This window comes from Tympanuchus pallidicinctus, unplaced genomic scaffold (genome assembly GCF_026119805.1).
Source record: "Tympanuchus pallidicinctus isolate F22 unplaced genomic scaffold, pur_lepc_1.0 scaffold22, whole genome shotgun sequence".
Classification (NCBI taxonomy): Eukaryota; Metazoa; Chordata; class Aves; order Galliformes; family Phasianidae; genus Tympanuchus; species Tympanuchus pallidicinctus.
This window is the reverse complement of record NW_026294739.1, coordinates 38,018,587-38,038,952: the sequence shown is the minus strand read 5'-3', so window position 1 is coordinate 38,038,952 and position 20,366 is coordinate 38,018,587. Positions and strand designations below refer to the sequence as shown.

The window sequence follows — 20,366 nt, the reverse complement described above, 5'->3', positions numbered from 1 at the left end:
TGCTAAATTTTACAAGAACAACAACATTGTCCCCAGTTGTCCTTAAAGATGAATAAGCTGGCATAGGACACTAATTATCAGGAAAGGTCTGAGCATACCAACAAGGTTGGTATTTTAGAATTAATTTAAATGAAAACAATTAGTAGATCTAATTAATATATGCATTGCTTTCTTATACCATTAGCAGGAGAGAGATTTCTCCCAGGCAGCCTGATTCTGTCCATTAAAAAAACCAAACCCCTCTCTGTCCTTTAAAACCACTCCAAAAGCACAGTGTGCATCTTTAAGAGATCGGGGCCACCTTCCTTCTACTGAGGAAGTGAGGGCCGATTCCTGACTCTCAAGCAGAGCAATCTGAAGACACAACGCAAGCGTATAAAATTTCTTGACCAAAGCCCACATCCCTGACCTCCTGCATTTGTTACTGCATGCATGTAATGTTAAAATGAATTCTTAATGCCGTTTGCTGAAGGAGAGCTGTGGGATGTCAATTTGGAAATAAATACAAAAATTGGATTGCTTCCATTAAGAAAAATGGCTGAAGTCAGCCTTGAAAAAGATATTCACATTTAGAAAGTGCCATTGCAAATATACAGCAAAACTAATCTGTATTAAAACCAATGCTTCACAGCCCTATCAAAAGTGCCACCTTTTGAACACGAGTTCACTTTAAAACATTGCACAGCTAACAACAGTGTGTAAGTGGAGTTAGCTACTTCTATACAACAGGGTGCCCAGATGTTAAAGCAAAACAGCGTGGTGGATTTGGTGGCACACACAGCATCCCGGATACATACAGAATCCATACAGGGAGCTTCCTTCAGCTCTCAAAAAGCTTATTCCTATCTTCCCTTTCCAAGCAGAAAAGGCTGGACATTGCTAGACTATTACTTATAAATGATTATTTTTATGGCAGTCATTAATGCTTATTTTTTCCTTTTTTTTTTTTTTTCCCCAGAACGACACGTTTGGCTACGAGCACCTTGGTACAATGCTCCCATGTTTGATACATATGCAACTTCCTATTACAAAGCTGAAAATGGTCAAGCATTGATGAAAACACTGTAAGTAGACTGGTTGAGCAAATAGATGCAAATACCTGCTGCTAGGTAGAAAGCTGTGCGAGGGACGCGTTCTCCGAGCAATAAAAAGCTTTGAACTGCCTTGTGCAGCCAAAGGCTGCAGGTAGGTCACCTGCCTTCCGACCAGCTTCACGACAGGCAGAGTGGAGCTGCAGAGTTCAGAACGCATCCTCCCCGTCCCTGGCACTGGGGAAGCAGAGGCTCGGCACAGCCCAGCAGGGACTGGTCACCACGGGCTGGCAGGAGCATCCCGATGCCTGCACGGCTTTGTGAGTCCATGGCATGCTCTGAGCTGCCAGCAGCAGAGAGGGCCTACCTGTGCTGAGCCCCTGCGCTCAGTGGGACCCTCGGTCGTTGGCTACGTCTTGCAGTCGGCGTAACAGAGCAGTGTGGTTTTCCTGACAGATTCTCTTAGCTGGTGCTTCACTATCATCTTCTAAGAGAATGCCTCTCTTCTTGGTTGGGGTTTCTCCTGTTCTAATCATGCTGTTAATTTCCTTTAGCCTCTGGGGAGAGGTGGAAAGAAAAAATTCTCATTATTGTGGCAACAAAAAAAGCAGTGTTTTTGCTAGTCCCATTACTCTAGGCTTACAAATGCCTCAGTTTTGGAGCTTTCTGTAACAAACTAACCCTTTTAACCTCTGTGCTGGTCCCATTACTGTATTCCAGAGTCTTTCTCAAGCAAGCCTTTTGTGTAAGTTTTTTGATGCTCTGCAGGTGCACGTGGAGCAGAAAGGCCTTCCAGCTGTAGTTATGGCATGTTATCTTACACCATAGGTGCAGAATTCCTATCCTGAATGAAGGTGCTGCTTGGAGAAGGCTTCTGCTTCTGGAGATGACCTGACAGGATTCAGCCTGTTCCATGTTCTCTTGGTAAGTCTTTTTGTGCTAAGAGACATTTTTCCTCACTAAGTAGATAAGAGGGAATGACTGTGGTTCATGTTTGAGTCTCCATGCCAAACACCCCATCCTGTGGTGTCACTGATGTACGTGCACTGTTACAGAGGGCAGCTTTATAAAGTACACAAGTGCCTTGGATACCTCATTGCTCTCCAGCTTCTTAGATGTGTATAGACTGACAATCTGGAGACAATCTGGTGACAGAGTACATCTTCAACAACGTACACTAGGAAGGAGTGTTGTGCAGTATTCTCTACCATCATGTCCCAATGTAAATGACAGAATTCAGGATTTATAAAACCAAACTAACCCCCTTTAGTCTTACCTTAGATGGGCTGCTGCTGAAATAATAGAATATTTTCTCTCGATGAGAGAGAGCAGACACGTTTTTGTGGGGTGAGATGTAGACCGGGTGGTTCTGAGTCAGCTGTACTCTGCGAGGAGAGCTAATTCTCACAAAGGGGTAGGGCGAGAGCGGAGGGGAGTCCGTCTGCTCAGGAGGAAAAAAAAACACTCAGCTGCTACGTAATCTCGGTAAGGTATCTACAGTAAGGCTGTTGTAAGCTGGTCATTTTTAGCACAGTTCAGATGTTTTTCTCACAGCCTTCCCTAGGACACAGCAGGATTTGTTGTACATCTAGGAAATATTAGTATTTTACTTTTTAACTGAGGCTGGTGGATGACATTCATTGGGGCCGTGTATTTCAGCGAGAGGAAGTAACAAATAGGCAGCAAAAGGGTTTAATCTTTCAGCACCAGATTATATACTTGAACTGGAATTTTTGTCATGAATACTCTTGCTTTCCTTAAGATGAGGTTAGCTAAGGGTACTCTACTGCACGCAGAGTAAAATAAGATCTATTTACTAACAGAAGCACAGTGCTATCTCACCCCATTTGAAGTGTACTTCAGGGCAAATTCCTTGATCTGCTCAATGTAGATGCTGTTGTAGAACTGTATGAGGTCTCCTCGCTCTTCCTCCTCAGTGTCGCTGTTTGCTCCGGTCAGGCGGGTGGGAGTAGGAGGAGCACTGCTGGGGTGGGGCACAGGCAGGGTGCTGCTGGAGCGCATCACGGGGCTGGAGTCTCTGCTGCCTGAGGAGAGAAGCACACACTCCTCAATCCCCAGCACAGGCGCCTGCCCTCAGTGCTGGCGATCCTGCTCAGCACCCTCCCTTACAGCAGACCAGCAAAATGCTGAGTATTGCTACAGGAAAACTTCATTTCTAACAGCTTAGTGCATGAGCTGATTTTTTTCTGCAGAAGCTGAGCTAAAGTTCCATTTCTCAGGCATTTCCCCTGTAATTTGCCATGTTGCCAGCTGGCCCAACTTCAATTGAGGAACGTCAGTCTTTCTTTCGGCAAATGGTAGCAATATTTGCCTTGGTGGTACTTTTGCTTTTGTAATGTGGGAATTTGTGGAATATGTTATTTTTGTCCCTCCCCTCCTTGCCCCCTTTCTGTGACAGAAAACACTAAAACGTATGGTTGTACTGTCAAGTATTTGAAAGCCGGTTGTAAGAATATGCATGCTCACTTTTACTTGCTTTTTTATGCAAAATTCAGTCAAGGAAAAATGTGTTAATTCAGGTATTGAGGCTAGAATCTTTGTCCGCACTCCAGAGACATGAGATGTGCTACACCAGATGCTGGCAGGGGCTGCTGGTGGTTTATCTATGAAGCCAGCCAGCTGCTGCCTCTCTGCTAAACTATTAAAAGACACTGCTGTGGACATGCTACTTTCACTCTACATCATGCTCTCTAGTGTCCAAACTTACCTGAGGAGTACACTTAAGGTAAACACACGCAGTGACAGATTCAAAACTGCACTGTCACAGCAGGTGCAATGCTAAGCTTCACTTTGCAAAACAACTCTTGCACGTTGTTGGTACGTTCTTAAGTGCAGCTAAGTTTACCTAAGAAGGAACTGTTTGGTGTGGGGGGTGACACAAAATCCAACTTGTACCCTAACTACACTGTTCTGAGAACAGGATTAAAAATGAACATCTGGAATTTGGAAACACTCACTTCTTTCTTTACTTCTCTCCTTACTTCTGTCTGTAGGGGAGTTCTGCTGGCTGCTGCTGTCACTGCTGCCAGACTGGCGGCGGCGTCTCCTGCCTTTTATCAGGACACTCCGGTACACCTGCAGGGAGACAAGAGCAGCACAGCACCTGTGAGTGATGCGCAGTTGCGCAGTCTGGAAGCAACTGTCTGCACCATACATCTGCTTTTAGAACACTATTTGACATCACATTGTTTTCTATATGGGAAAATGCAGGCAGCTTCCTACCTGTCATCCAGTAGGTACTGTTGATGGAGGTTGTAAGTGAAGATAAGTTAAATTACAGGTACAGAAAAAGCTTTCAGTAGTGCAAGATTTGGGTGCGACTGCTATTTTTAAGGACAGTGGCTCTGAGAATGCATCATTTAATATTTATTAGATGATGTCATTTATTAAGTGCCTCAGTTCTGCTTTGGGAACGAGGAGATTTCTAACTGTACTTACGTGACTCTTGGCTTGCGGTTGTGTCCGGTAGCAGCGCATAATGTTCTGGAACGACCTGTCTTCCTTTGTAACCTAAGAATAGTGAGTATTAGACCTCCTCTGGTAGCTTTTGGTTGTTTTCTTCCCCCACCGTTTGGTTTGCTGAGGTTGTTTTTGGGGGTTGTTAGAGCAATCTCTGGACTACCAAGCCTTAGTAAACGTGTGTTTTTGTTCAGCTTACCTTGGCCATTACGTAGATGGCGCACATCAGCAGCTGATCCAGATGCCTGTCCATCATGATTTCAGGGCAGTGCATCAGGGAATACTCAAAACACGTCCAGACTTTTTTCCGCAGCTCATCAGATATATCCAGCTTGACAGAGAGATCCCGCAGACGAACACTTGCTAAATGATACACCTGATGGAGGAGAGACAGTGCAGGGACCACGTCAGTGGTGCTTCTTATCCAGGTTAGAGCGCAGTTTGGACATGTGTGCTCTGTGAAACTCATGCAGACGATAAGCTAATGACAAATACTGAAACTCTCTTCTTCTGCTTACAAGAAACAGACAGTTATTATACTGGTACTAATGCTAAAAAAGCATTTGTTTGTGAATTCTGCAATTCTCCAGATTATTTCTTCAAGATACTCTTGAAGTACAAAAACAGCACCTATAGAAACCTCTGTATTGAATAAACAAGAGTATTTCAAAAGTGAATTTCTTTCTTTAAGAGCCTTAAAGAAGATGGACACATTTAAGCAGCTGCTAGCCACAGCTGTAAATCTACTTCTCAGCTAGTGACAGCTGTACTGTTCAGCTACTCTGACAGTGAGAAATTTCTGGACCGGAAACCAACCCTTCAGGTATGCATCTGAACAGACAAAACATGTCAGCTTGGAAACTAAATATTCTCTTATTAATATTAGAAGTAAGGAAATAATATTTCAGCATCACAGAAGAGCTACCAAAATACAAACTAAGCAGGCTAAAAAGTACCTTTCTAAAGAAGAGGGAAAGCGAGCCCATCTTCCGGGAGCGAGCGGCTGTGGCAGTGAGGTGCTGGGCTGGCCTTGGCTCCCCAGAGGTGATGTGCTGAACAGTGACCTGTCCTGGGAGCTGCAGCGTTGCCCCTGACACCTGAGTGCTCAGAGTGCCTGTGAGAGCCTGGGCACTGAGGGGCTGAATGGAGCCAGAGACAGCTTGAGGCTGGGCCCCTACATTTACCTGCACTGGGAAGAAAGTTATTCCTCCATTTTCATTGGCGATACCTGTAATTTAAGGAAGAGTTTGACATAAGAGCAAGGTGGGGTGGTTTGTTTAGTGTGGATGGTGTTTCCTGTTAGAGCTTTTTCTTAATAGTTCAGTAACACTTAAATTAGTTGCTTATAGTTTGTAGCATACTATAGAGACAAAATGTTTTATGAAAGTACTTGGAACTTCTTATCATAAGGAGACAGGAAAATAACGGAATTGAGCTGATCTTTAACTGTAATGTCACTTTCTTCCAGTTGAGGAAGCAAAGGTCACTGCAATAACCAAGTCGCTAATCCACAGTCAGTGAACATCTTTGTGCTCTATGTCTCTAAATTCCACTGATACAGTTCTTCCCCACTATAAATTCTTAAGCCTGCTTTTCTGCTCTGGGTGTGCTGTTTTCCCCCCATCCCCTGACTGTATACTAACATCTGGATAGAAATTGGCCTCATCTGACAGCAGCTCTTCTCTTACCTTGTACAGGAATGGTCACAGTTTGCCCATTATTGGCTGTTACGGTGGCGGTTGCTACTGTAACCAATGTCTGGCCAGGCACTGGAGTTACTGACACTGCTTCAGGATTCACGTTCTGCACAGGCACCGTATTTACCATGGGCTGCTGGGAAACTCTGACTGGAGTTCCATTGTCTGAGGTGTTATCGTTATCAACAAACAACCTTCTCCTGGTAGGGTGGGCTGTAGGAGAGCTGTATCTGTCATACAGGGTAGTAGGAGAAGATGAAATGCCTGGGGATTTAAAAAAAACAAAATCTTATCGTAAAATCCCTTATAATACAAATAGATTAAAAAAATGTGATGAGACCCCAAATGTGACAACTGGAAGCATTTAAAATTAATGTCTACATCTATGGCTTACAGATTATGAGATGACTTGATCTCAAATAACACGGTGCTGAATATCTTTTCCTCAGAGACTGTATTATGCTTTAGTTCCCCAGAAAAAGCCTGAAGCCTCACAGAACTAAACATACAGTGGAGCTTCTAATCTGGTGTAACAAAAAAGCTGCTCAGGTGCTACTGATCAGAACAGATGTACTTATTTAAACACATACATGTGTGTACACAGATGTTGTTTGTAGATATAAGCTCCTGAAACCAGTGACACAGGACTGTTTTGATCTGAAATAACGAATGTTTCTGTCTTAGACAACTGATGTGACTATGCAAGTTACAACAGAAATATCATTTACAAGTGCACAATTCATGCACAATTGTACATAAACCATTAGAGTAGCTTCCTTCTGCACGCCGTTCAGATTTGTAAATTCAGGGCATGGTGTAAGAGTGACAAATACACTGTGCTTAAAAAACAGCTCACCTTTTCCCAGGCCTCCGGTTTCAGCTCGGACCTCGTTTAGTCGTCTTGGTGTCAGTGGAGAACCCACAACACTGTTGGCAGCAGATCTCTCAAAATACTGAGGTGGCATGACCTGAAATAGTTGTACTTTTATTAGTGTGTCTGTGGCACAAATGATTTTTAGAACTACCAGTCTATAAATGCTGAACAGTGAAACTATACCGAGGAAAAGAAAAATGAAGAACATTGAAAAATTACTGTAAACTTAACTTAAAAACTTCGTAATGATTGTACTACTCTAGAAAATACAATCCTGCAATAATCATTATGTGACTGTAATTAAGAGTCTGTTCTTAACCAGACTCCTGTAGCAGTCTTTTCAAGTGTGACTGTTTCATACCTCCTCTGTGTTCATTATTCACTGTGCTCCTACTCTAAGCAAATACGGGGTGAGAATCACATCAGCTGGATGCCTGCATTTGGACATCTCTGCAGTGGTAACAGGTCACACACAAACACATGCAGCTCTTTCTCTGCCCCGCTTAGCTTGTAGGGAGAAACTGAACTCTGGGCATACAATGCTGATGTCCACTCTCCACCATTCTGTTTGAACAGACGTGTTAGGGGTACAGAGACATGCTCACCTCTTCACAGCTAGGAACTTTGTTGTCGTTATCTCTGATTCTGTCCCACAGTATGGACTCCTGTTTCCAGGCCATGCTTTCCAAGATCTGTTCTTCAATATGATTAAGGTGTTTTACAACTTCCCGACAAAGGCCATCTTCTGCTCTAATGAAAACCTCAATTACCTGTAATGCAGAGAGCAATGAAGTCCTTGTGGTACTGAATAAACCAGTGACTGAGTATAATATACTTGTTTTCATATATTTCTTCTTACAGTGAAATTAGATCCTAAATTTTCAAGGAAGAGACTAGTACAATTATTAGACTGTGTCAGTATGGTTCAATTGTCTGGTGGGCTGCAAGTTTATCAGAAGACAGGTACGTGTATCTTCCCACAGCAGCAGTGAATGCAGAACAGCTGCAGCAGCAGCTCAGGATCCCTGGTCATTAGCTCAAGATAAATGACAATCCTTAGTCACTTGCACACTGCTCCTATGTTAAACTGATTACCAGTAGTCTGATCTTTAAATGCCCAAACCAGCTGTAAAATACTTTCAAGACAAAAAGGGGCAATGCTAAGAATGAAAAGTTAATACACATTTAGGTAAAGAGATTATTTAATATAAGCCAAGAGTACACAGGACTTGATCAACATTTCTAGCTCTTACTTTACCTTATAGAAGTGATAAACTGGAATGTCAAATATTTCAGTGATGAAGGGAAAGCTTCCAGGTAACTTGTACGTGAAGGTGACAATCTCAAGGCAACACGCCAGCAGGGAGCGATGAAACACATCTTGCTCCAGTACTGCCTGCAAGAGAGTTGCCCAATTTAATGCTTCATTTACAGAGTAACAATAGAACTGCATGATGTGTTCTGCCTCAACAGTGAGATTAGAAAGTTTTTAACTAGACATTTGCTTTTGTATATGATGGAACAGAATCCAAATTAAGACATCCTTATTCTTGTAAATTTTATATATCCTTTTTGTTCGCAAAGGTGAATAATTTCTTAGACAGCTTTTCTTCCATTCAGGAATGCCTTCCAACTACTCAAGAGATTTACTCATCTAAAATAGCATTATCCTGTCCTATAGATATTTCCTTTGTTGCAGATCCAACTTTAAACACAAGGTGCAATTGGAGGAGGTGTCCTTACAGATAAGTCTGCGTCTCCCAGTCTCCTCCTCTCTTGCTCAATCACCAGCTCCAAAACCTTGTAGTAGAGAACCTCAGCACGACGAAAATGCTTGCTGGCCACATCTGCAGGAATTTTAAACAGAAATAATACTGTGAATTGTGATAAAAGAATCATTATTTATCATAATCTACAGAGTTAAAACAACAGCTTATTTACTTGTGTGGATTTCTGGCAGCTGTGGCTATGCTGCTTTCAGGACTAAACGGGACTCATATTCAAGGGTTAATGTTAGCCATGGAATCTCTCTACTGCACTGAAGCGTGACTGCAGAGCACAGCAGCTTAGTACTGAACTCAGAACTTGGTAAAAAAAAAAACACCATGTGTAAGAACAACCCTTATTACTGCTAAAATAAAAAGTATTTCAAGATCAGAAAATACAGTGTTTGGAAAAACCTCTGTGGGGATCCAAGCACTCTGCAAGACAAAGTGAACAACTGTGTTGATGAGCACAGATACAAAGTACAAAGCACCTATTCTTAAAAAAATTTAATCACTTTTTTTTGACAGAAATGCACACTTAGATTTGAGAGAAGAAAAACAGTTCTGAGTGCTTTTCTTTCCTCCCTTCTGTAGAAAATAAGAATATCAAATTTCAGTAATTTATGCCAAGTATGATTATGAAAGTTGCTCTATCTCAAGACTAGCAGGAAAAGACAAGAAATAGAAAAGACGCTTGTGCAAAAGCACAGTGTCTACATAAGACAATGTTTACTTAGAAGAGATCAGTATTTTTAAATGTACATAAATTCCAATTTATGTAAGTAAAATGTTTCCCACCTTTGGTCAAATTACTGAATTCTTCTTCAGACTGCATGCTCTGGCAGTATACTTCACACATCTCTTTTACTCTGCTTGCAATAGACTGTGAAGGATCTCTGGAACATGCCCTGAAAATACAAGCTATTTCAGTGTCCTACTTCTGCTAAGACAAATACACACACACTCACACACACACACACACAAAAGAAACCACCAACAAAAAGACCTACAATACAATTAAAGCATGAAGCTGCGAAATATCTTTGATAGATAGCAACGCAAACACACCCACACAAGCCTTGCTGCACATGTACTACAAGACAGCCACAGCATATTATACTTTAGTGAGTGTCAACTCTTCTTAAGAGTTCAATACTAAACACATTCCATGCGATATAACAAGTGCTTTGTAACATACTGTACCTGAGCCAAAGACTTCTGTACACGGAGAAAAAGAAATTATTTTTATCTCCTACAGAATAGAGTGAGTTGCCAGGTAGTGAAGCTGGCTAATTAATAAGAAAAATCTTGAAACAGTTGCATTTGCATTTTGCTGTTAGGGAAGCTCAGAATGGTGGGTTGAGAACGCTGTGTGTTCTTACAGCTGTCAATCTCTCAAGGATCGTGTAGAAATAAAGACAAGAGTCTCTCCGAAGTTAAATGTCCCTCTGGCTCCTATTTCACTTCAGACTTCCAGAACTTAAATCACACTATTCAACAATAACATTTGTTATTATAATTTCACCTTTAAATGAGTTTTTTTGTTAGCTACGCATCAAGCTTACCTGAAGATTTGCTCCAGATTTTCACTGGGGGCATTTTTCAGCCCTGCCAGCATGGTGTGAAGGCGGCTCAAGCTGTAGGTCGCAATGGAAACAGGTGTCACATAGGGGTTGCTCTCCTTCACGTACCTGCGGCCAGTGAGGGGGGTCGTCATCCGAAGGGATTTAGACTAAAAAGGAAAAAAAAGCTTCTGTCTGTACATTATTACAAAACGTAGAGCTTCTGAGAGACCTAGAGGTGCCAGGTGCTAGCACTGTTTCTTAACTGGTTATAATATATATCTGGGAAAAGGGAGCAGGAATCAAACAACCCAAACCAGTTCACTCTCAGTAACAGCCAGCAGCCACAGGTCTATTTGTCACCTGGATGTTGGTGTCAAATACTCATGTAGAAGTGTCTGAGCAGTGACAAAATGACCTCACACTGAAACACCAGAACTGGACAACTCCTTCTCCACAAAACCAGCAAGGGACCGTGCCAGACTCACTCTGTCAAAGTGTTGCTGTAAATTATGCTTCACTTGTACTCGCTCAGCTGTTTCCACTCCTGAGGGTGTATTTAAGCACCGTGTGAGAGTTCCAATTTCTTCATCTGCATCTTCCCCGAGAAATATTCGCTCATCGAGATTTCCTACTGACAAGACATACTCCTCATAGGCCTTGTTGATGGCTTTGCTATAGAGGAAAAGAGAGAGAAAACCCCTTTAATTAGTGCTTTCTTTACCTGCTTTCTGACTGAACACACCTCTGCCCTGTCAGAAGGCTGCCTCAGAATGAACTTCAGCCTCAGTTAAAACCTACAACACCTTAAACATGACAGTGGCATTATTCTACCTTTGTAATTGATGGCCTGTCATTTCATATGGCAACAGGAGGAATGCAATACAATGCAGAGAACTGGTGGCATTTGGCTGGAAACTCCTCAGAACTTATGCAGCATCACATTGCCATACACTGCACTTGCCATTTCTGTACCATTTAAATGCACAGCTCAGTACCTCTAGGCTTAAAAAGCACGAAACATTACCACACTTGGTTCTTCCCTCCTCCCTGCCCCCACTCAGTGTGCCCCACAGCCTTTTCTTCCAAACACTTTACATTACATAGAAAAAAAACATGGAAACATAAACAGAAGCAGACATTAAGCAATGCTATATTGAAAATGCCTCAGCCACCAAATAGCTGAAACACCTTTTAGTATAATATATGAACAGCAATAGGTATATAAAGTAATAGTGGTAAGACACAGGTAATAACCCAAAGGGATACAGATGCAGACCAAAGCACAGGCTGACTCACAAGCTATCTCCAAAGTTTCCAGGATCTAGAAATCCAGTCAGATTTTCATCTTTTCCTTTTAAAAGCTGTACGAGCAAAGAGAGGACATTTCAGTTGTTAAAGTTCTGAAGATAATAAGGAGGGAAACATTTTTCTGCATCCTGAATGCACTGACCAACCTTCTTGTCAAAAAGTTTCCGGATGTATGGCTTCCAAAAATGCTCCTTTATGCCTTTTGCTTCTAAAACCAATCCGTAATGTAATGAACACAGCTTTTCAATGATGCAGGGAGGATCAGATGATGCTTTATAGTCCTTACTATGAAAGTCTTCAGGCAGACCTATAATTACAAATAGAGTAATGTTTTCTTATATTCTTATATTCATACCTTATATTCATACCTTACTAAATTCAAACTCTTTGCTATGTAGCCTAGGCAGTCTGAAATTAAAACATGAAGTTTGTGTCCTTGAAAGAAACACAGTGTGCCCTCAATGGGATCATCTTATCAAAACTGCCTTTCAAGTGACAAACCTGAAAAGCTGAGATATTCGGTGATAGAAAATATCAGTTCTAGCAGAAAAATGATGAAGCACTTATGAGTGGCAGTATTTATTCAAATAAGTTGGAGATAATGGTCCCTGCTCACATCCAAGCCACCACAAGATAGTGAATACTACAGGATACTGAAAATGAGGCCTAAGCATTGAAAGAGTTACGCCCAGGTTCAGAGGAAGCTTCTCACCATCCACTCATGCGTTCAGTTACCAAGTCAGCCTGTGCTTCCATTCTTTTCATAAGGCACAACCCAAAAGGGAGAGAGAAACAGTCAGGGTGCCTGCTTTGTATCTGAGCACAGGATCTTCCCAAACTGCTGCCTGGGATCTCTACAATGTGACCTGTCCCACAACGACTGGGTCATTACACAGTTTCACTGCCATTAACATATCATTAACAAAATGTCCCCTCTGGAAGTCCTTCAGTGGTATTTCCATAGTTCACTGAGATCTTGACTTAGTATTCTAGTTACAGAGCTCAATTCTGTGTTCCTATGTCACGCTGGTAGAAATAAAACTGCATAGTCAGACAGAGAAAATAATTCCCTCTACTACATATCTCCATATCCATTTCAACTGCCTTAGAAGTTCATGCAGATTTTAGATAAAGACTTCTTTTTTTTTTCCAACATACCTTTAAAATTGGGATTCAGAAGTTCTTTATGGTTAGGGCACTGGAGAGCATTTCCATACACTAGATCCAAAGCACATAACAAGAGATGATAGGAATTGACCAAGTCATCACTGATCATGGGAAAATTACCTTTGGTACAAGAAAGATAAATGAGATTAATTAAAATCAGCATCGATTTGAAATTATTTTACAAAACAAAACTATCCAGACTTGTATTTCCAATCAACAGTGGAGTATTTTAAGCACAGGTTTTGGTGACTAGATTGTCAATATCTGGATAGAAACACAGGAAGTAAATGGACACACAGTTAAAATGAAGCACATATAATTGCTTTGGTTCACATTTACATTCATTTTCCTGATTCCATGTTTGTGAAACAATAATTTCAATGTGGATAATTGAAGCTATTTAAAATAATGAAGCTGAAATGTAATTTGTATTAACTGTACACTTTCATCAGTTCTTTCCACACCATTACATCTTCATGACAGAAATCGAAGTCCTAAACAAATACAACAGCAAAATGTCAATCAATTAATACCTTAACGAAGTGATGCCGTAACAGGATCTCACAAGCATGAAGTCTGGCATGGCAGTAGCTACTGACAGCCAAGTCAAAATAGATCTCATTCTACACAGCCAGTAGTTTCATAAACAATGTGTGAAGTCAGTGACATTCCAAACAACAGTTCAGTGCTCCCTTCCACAGCCAAGCATGAAATAATACAAACCAGTCATATTGATGTAAAAGAGATCTTCTTTGTTAAATTTCTATTTTAAAGAAAGTACAATGTTACAGAGTCTACAAATAAATTCATGAAAGCAGCACACAAGAGCAGCTCTATGGCTATGAAGGTCACTACCTTACTTTGCAGCATGTACCAAACGTACGAAGGAGTCTTGTGCTTTCTGCACTTGTGAAACCAAACACAAGATGCCGAAGCTTGCAGAAAGATCATGGTGACAAGCCTCGACTTGCTGCTGATGTGTGGTTGCCATGATAAGGATTACTGCCAGCCCTCAAAACACAGCAAACAAATGGGGAATATTTCATTCCTCCGGTGGTATACATTCAGTTTGTATTTTTGTACTGCTTTATACACGTCATACACAGTCTTGTACTCTTCATGCATTTACCACTAGTCACTTGTTAATTCTGCAGTCTGTAAGTACTGTAAAAAAACTGTCTTGTAAAACTTGATGGGCTGTTATCAACACTGTGTTCTAGTCCACAAAGTTAATTTGTACGTCTGAAACTGCCTGCCAACCAACAAGCAGGTAATGGTGACCTACTCAAACATACCAAGCAATAACTCAGCAGGAACAAGACCTGCTCAGACCCTCTGCTCCTGTTCAGGAGCAGCATGCAGCCTGTGCAGAAGCAGCAGCTTCCATACAGGACAGCTGTTTGGTACAGCACCTTTTATACTCCTGCAAAGATCCAGGGGTATTGCCAGTAACTTTTCCAAAATGAAGCCTGCTGGCAACCCTCTGCTTTGTGGCGAAAAGAAAGGCTAAGCTGGACAGGACAAAGCTACTGCCAGAAATTCCATACTGAGACAACCTACTGCAGTCTATCCTCAGAAACAACCAGTGAGACACATCACCTGCACTGACTGACCTTGCAATCCCCAAAATCCTTCTCCCAGAAGAACTCTCTGGAAATTACAGATGGGACAGAATACTACCTAACTTATGTTCAAAGAATTCCCAGTGAACTCATCCTACTGTACCAGAATCAATTCCTACTGATGAAAGACTGTAGATTATGCTGTATGGCTGAACAACTGAAGCCTAAAATTTTGAGGGCTTCACTGTCCCTCATGCAAAAGGATTTACTTCTGCTCCCTTCTGTCTTTTTCTCCAATCAGTCATCAAGAAGAAAAATGACTGAAATCCTCTGCTATTTGCATTAGCTTTAAGGGTGCTTTTACAATAAAGGCAATAGATGCATGGCAATATATTGGCTCCTCCCTGCTTTGTTTCCATGGAAGCCTGTTAACACAGCATTTCCACATGTATGTTCCAAGGGAATCTGAGCCTGCAAGACAGCCAGCCACTTACATACCTACTGCCATGTCCAAAAATCAAGAGATTGCTTGTGAAAAGGATGCAGACCTACTTAGTAATGCATATGATTATTCAATACAATTACTGTATGCACATTTTTAAAGGGTGTGTATGAGCAGGGGTAGATCAAAAATCCCAATGCTACCTGTGACAATGCCATGGAAGTACCCTCAGCTTCAGTTTCATGACACATCTTTGCTACGTTACAGAAAAAAATCCATTACATATTATCACCACTGCTGGAAACATACAAGGAATTTAAAGTCATCATCGTCCATAAAACAATACTTTATATTAATTACAGCTGTCTAAATATGAATTCACTAAAACTCTGAGCTAATTGTCCCTTACAGCCTAAATCCCCAAAACATAGGGAACACAGGAGCAGTATTTCAGCTAAAGCTACCGAGGTGCTGGGACACACTGCTTACCTCAGACACGTGGTAAAACACACTGCTGCAGAAACTGAAGTGCATTTGTTCAGGCTGCTCCAAGAAGGCTCTTTCTACTAAGGGCCTGCAGCTATCTCATGTTTACAGACTGATACAGACCAGTTTTTTGTAGTATTCAGCCTCTTTCCAATCTCTTACCTTTTGCATGAACAAACAGCACCCAGCAAAACTGGAAAACTTCGGTCACTGTGCACGGCTGCCGCCTTTTGGGGAAGAACACAGCGAGATGACACAAAAGCTCAGTGAATTACGACAGACATTCCAGCATGCTGAAAGAAAGTCCAGCTTTGCCATAGAGCAGCTAAAACCATGGCCCTCCCCCCAAAAAACAAAACCAAAAACCTGACTGAAGTAACACTGTGGCTGCTCAGAGCTTTACAGCAGACACAGCGGAAACCCAGCCTCAGCCAGCACGCGATTCAGACATCACGACACCCACAGAGCACCACACTCGGAATGCCTTCTGAAGTCTTCTGAGCAATGTAAGCACGTGTGTATGTTCTGCAAGGCATTCGTCACACAGCATGCTGGCATTAACAGGCTGTTTGCTCACAGACTTCGCCTACATACTTTGGTAAAGTGTTTTTTCCCGCACAATTTTACATACTATGGAGAATTCTGAAATACAGGATTTACCAACATTAAGTTCTACTAGTTTTGACTGCCATTCATGAGGCCCTTCCCTCTGTCCATCAGGAGTTCTGTACCGACCCGGGGCTATTTACTTCTTAGTTCTGCTACTTACACCAGTTTTCCTCAGCACCCATCCTAAACATTTACCTTCATAATTCTGGCTAGTAAGTTCAGCCACTGCACTTGGAAACAGGAAAATCCTGGCACAGTAATCAACTCATCCAAACTAGTATTATTTTACTCATTTGCAGTACATACTTACTGCCAGGAACATTTAAAAACAAGCAACAGCCCCCACCCTTCTCTAGCACCCCTTTTTGTTCAACACCCCTGCTTGTTTCCATGTAGCACATACCTGAAGTGCTACCTCACATACCACATCCCAGCCTCCAGACGGTACGTATGAACTAGAAGGTGGCAGCAGATATGTTTTATCCGGTATGATCACAGTCCTTCTAGAATTAGTTCTATTTTAATTCTCACTACCAGTTTAGACCATAAGAGAGGTGTGAGCCTCAAAGCTAAAAGTCTGCACGATGCAAACAGTCTTTATTTGGTTTTCTCTGTTTCTGGAAGCACCATTTGCTCCATAATTCTGTTTTTAGTATTATTTATTTTATTTAGCACTATATACCAAAGCTGGAAATTCTTCTTTCATTCAGGCCAAATTTACTCACAGCAAGGTCATGATCTCAATTTCGGCAGTAGTTCTGTCAGCCTGAACTCATTTCTTTGGTTACTCCATCAGGTTATGTGTTGAATGTTAAAAGCATGCACATTTCACACAAAAACTTGGAATTACCCTCTGACTTAATCTTCAAAATAAATTCGCACTTTGCTATCCAAACAAACTTGCACAGCTTACTCTTCTAGCTGCAGAACTGCACACGTGCTGTAATTTCAACATTGTGTGCTCATCTCAATATATCTGCAACTCAGTATCGGTTACAACTGCCACCATGTTATGCTCACAAAAACAATCAAGCCAAAAAGAAAACACGGTAAGAAACTGAGAAACAGAGAAAGAAAGATACAACTAACAAAGTAAAATATGCATAAGATCTGTCTCTATAAAGAAAAGTAGAGGAATTAATAGGCAGGTTCACCATGCTAAGCCATTCTACTGAGGCTGTACAGATCATAAAGGGATCTGATTCTTTCAGCCTTTTCCTCCCTACAATAGCATTTCTTTCACCTAAGGGCTGATTTTCATTTCTCCCTTTTATCTTTCTCCCCGGATCACAGAAGCTTACCAGCTTTGGGGCTTCGTGCACCCTGTCAGATCTGACAGACCAGAAACAAGATTCCAAAATCACTGTAAGCAAGGCCCAACCTCTGGTACCATAAAGAACTACTATGAAAATAAGTTAAAATACAATTAAAACAACCAAACAACTTCATCATGTTTTTGTAACTGCAATGGTCAAACATCAGTCTGTCAATAACAGAACCATACCTCTGTTTTCTTCCTCTCTGTTGACGGGGTGGATCTTCCTGAGGGTATCTGAACATGTCCTGAAAAATGGGCTCATACTTCTTAAAAATTACTGCAGAGACTGTAAAGTTTCTCTCCAGTCTTTCAGTCCTTTCTCGGAACTGGGAGGGTAGGTTTGCCATGTCTTCCCATTTCTTCATCTTGTTAAAAAACTCAATCAAGCTGAAGATATCAAACAGATTAGTTCTCAGAGGGTTGGCTGTTTGCTTCTGTTTTCACCTTGTTTTGCAGAAACGTGCTCTATGTATATTTACTTACAGCAAAAGTACAACTTATACTTTCCAAACTACTGATAAAAGCAACATTGCAAACATGACAGTAACAGTTTTAAGTGCTCAGAGCCAGCTCCTCATTTACAAACAAGAGCTGAGACAACTCACAGCACGCTGCCAGCCCCTGCTGATGACTGCGTTAACTCTATGTTGTGGTTCTTGGCTTTCTCACAAGGACAAACCAGCTCTCCAGCAGCCCGGTTACTATAAAGTCAGATTCCTGAATAAGTAACTTAAGTGAAATAAAATCTGAACTCTGCCGAACACTAAAAAGACTCTGCAAAGTGTGAAAAAACAAAGGAAGTGTACCAACAACGTGTAAAGTTGGCTTACACTGCTTTTCTACCCATATTTTTTTCAACTTTATCAGTCTTTCGTAACCCAAAATGCAGAAACTGTTCCGCTGTACTCAGTTCCTCGAACCTCCAATTAGCAAAGAAATATTTTAAAAGTAACTCTTTAGATTGTTTCAACAAACAGCAGCACTCCAACAGTAAGGGGAAGAGAACTCCATGTTCATATGAACATTCCAGTTTCTGACAATCTGATGAATTGCTACCACACAACCATACTGCTGTCATCAGTTTCAGGAAGTTTTTCTTCATCATTCAATGGAAAAAATCATAGAATCATAGAATGGCTTAGGTTGAAAAGGACCACAATGATCATCTAGTTTCAGCCCCCCTGCAGGGTTGCCAACCACCAGACCAGGCTGCCCACAGCAATCAATCATTTGATAAAAGTTCATCAGAATCCAGCATTACTTTTGTTTCATAAAAGACTAAAGGACAAAAAGTGAAATCTTCTCACCAAAATGAGAAATATTACATTTTCAGAGCCAATTAAAAGCATCTATCCACATGAGAAACCCACACTTTGTACACTCTTCAGAAGCAGACTGTTCTTCATGGGTCACCTTCTCTCACTTTTGAGCATAGGAACTCTCCAATTTTTCTCTCAGAGATTGGTCAGACACTGGAATGGCTGCCCAGGGAGGTGGTGGAGTCGCCATCCCTGTTCAAGAAGTGTCTGGGTGCGGAGCTACGAGATACAGTTCAGGGGCCTGTGGTAGCAATGGTGATGGGAGGACGGTTGGACAAGATGATCTTGTAGGCCCTTTGTAACTTTACTATTCTGTGATTCTATGAATTTTAGAACTCATGAATAAAAAACTACCCTACCTGTGTGGCAATAAGCTACAGCACACAGATCCCTGCAGTATAAATTCTATGTCTAACAAGGACATCCGGACTTTGTTCTTAATTTCTACATTCTTCAAGGTGCTTTAAATTGGCTGAACTGAGTTACCTTTGTTCGGAGCAGCGCAAAATGCGGGTCAGGGATACATAATTACCCTCAACCGTCCCCCTGCTGACGGTCGGGATGGCTTTCCTACAGGCCACGTAGAGGGCACACGCCAACCAGTGCAGCTCATTGCCCTGTGAAGCAGAACGCAATGCACGTCAAGCCCCCTCTGAGCTGCCGGCACCTGCAGCTCTGCACCCTGCACCAAGACATGGAGACAGTGCCACAGATGGGATGCGCTGCACGAGCAGCACCATTTTTGTTCTGAAATCCCTACAGCTGTGCCGTGCTTTCAGCTACCAGAAGAGCACCCAGAGGTCGGCACGGCGCCAAGCAGCAGTGAGAGCAGTGAGGTAGGCAGGAAATGACCCCACTGCCCCACGGATCGGCCGTGAGGTGACGGGGCTCTGTACCAGTTCGGTGTATAGAGAAGACGTAAATAACGACAGCCACCGCTCCATTTCATCTAAACGTCCTTCTGCCCTCGTCTGTGGGACGGCACAAGCACGGTTCCCACGTTTCTCTCTCACACACAACGGTCGCTAAGCTCGGCGGCTGACCGCACGAGCCGATCCCAACCGAGCCGTGCCCGACCCGACCCCTCACTGAGAACAACGCCATCCCGGCGCTCCCCCATCGGCCGCCTCACGCTCCCGCCCCGCCCCGCCGCCCCGCCCTGCTGCCCCTCAGCGGCCGCGCGTGGCGGCACGAGGCCGTTACCCCGACCCCCTCCTCCCCAGCCATACGCACGGCGGGCCGCGCTCCCTCAGCGCTGTGAGGTGATGCCGCCCCCCGCCCTCAGCCCCGCCGCCCGGCCCCGCGCGCACCTCTAGCGTGTAGTTGCGCTTCATGCTCTGGTAGCTGAGCCAGGCCTCGGAGCGGGCGCGCTCGTCCATGTTGAGGCTGCTGCAGAGTTCCTCGTAGCGCTGCCGCGTGTCCCCTTCCTCTGCCGGCGGGGACGGGGCGGCGGGGATCGCCCCTCCGGCCCCCGGCTCGGCCTCGGCCTCCTCCCCGCCCGACATCCCGCGCCCCGGCGCTAGGGGGCAGCGCGCCCGCCGCTCACTGCGCCTGCGCCGCCGCCCCTGGGGCTCGCGACGCGCGTTCGAATCCAAACACCCCGGCGCCGAGCCACGCCCCCGCCCTCCGCCGAGCCGCCGCCTCTGATTGGATGGCGAGAAGAAGCCCGACCCGTCCGCTTTGCGGCCTTGCGCAGGCGCAGCGCGCTCACAGACGTCACTACTCCGCGACGGCGCGACCTA

General features: G+C 43.1%; 1 protein-coding gene and 1 long non-coding RNA gene across 3 annotated transcripts; one reads left to right on the top strand and one right to left on the bottom strand.

Moving 5' to 3' along the window:
- Nucleotides 1-926: 926 nt before the first annotated feature.
- RBL2 (RB transcriptional corepressor like 2) lies at nucleotides 927-20,167 on the bottom strand. Of its 2 annotated transcripts, XM_052685673.1 has the most exons (23): nucleotides 19,935-20,167; nucleotides 19,111-19,241; nucleotides 17,492-17,692; nucleotides 15,541-15,605; nucleotides 12,880-13,008; nucleotides 11,868-12,028; nucleotides 11,710-11,774; nucleotides 10,899-11,085; nucleotides 10,414-10,580; nucleotides 9,647-9,756; nucleotides 8,826-8,929; nucleotides 8,341-8,478; nucleotides 7,688-7,852; nucleotides 7,065-7,176; nucleotides 6,200-6,472; nucleotides 5,468-5,739; nucleotides 4,711-4,887; nucleotides 4,491-4,562; nucleotides 4,010-4,127; nucleotides 2,874-3,076; nucleotides 2,308-2,472; nucleotides 1,423-1,588; nucleotides 927-1,294 (listed from the first exon to the last, which is right to left on the bottom strand). In XM_052685673.1, the coding sequence occupies exons 1-23, from the start codon at nucleotides 20,127-20,129 to the stop codon at nucleotides 1,212-1,214; spliced, it is 3,459 nt and encodes a 1,152-aa protein (XP_052541633.1). In that variant the 5' UTR covers nucleotides 20,130-20,167; the 3' UTR covers nucleotides 927-1,211. The 2 variants fall into 2 exon arrangements, with proteins under 2 accessions (XP_052541633.1, XP_052541632.1); XM_052685672.1 differs by having other exon boundaries at nucleotides 927-1,588; nucleotides 19,935-20,165.
- On the top strand, nucleotides 954-6,294 carry LOC128081930 (uncharacterized). The gene is made up of 4 exons (XR_008207464.1): nucleotides 954-1,064; nucleotides 1,860-1,955; nucleotides 4,046-4,332; nucleotides 6,209-6,294. It is a non-coding gene; the product is annotated as an uncharacterized LOC128081930 (long non-coding RNA).
- Nucleotides 20,168-20,366: the final 199 nt, after the last annotated feature.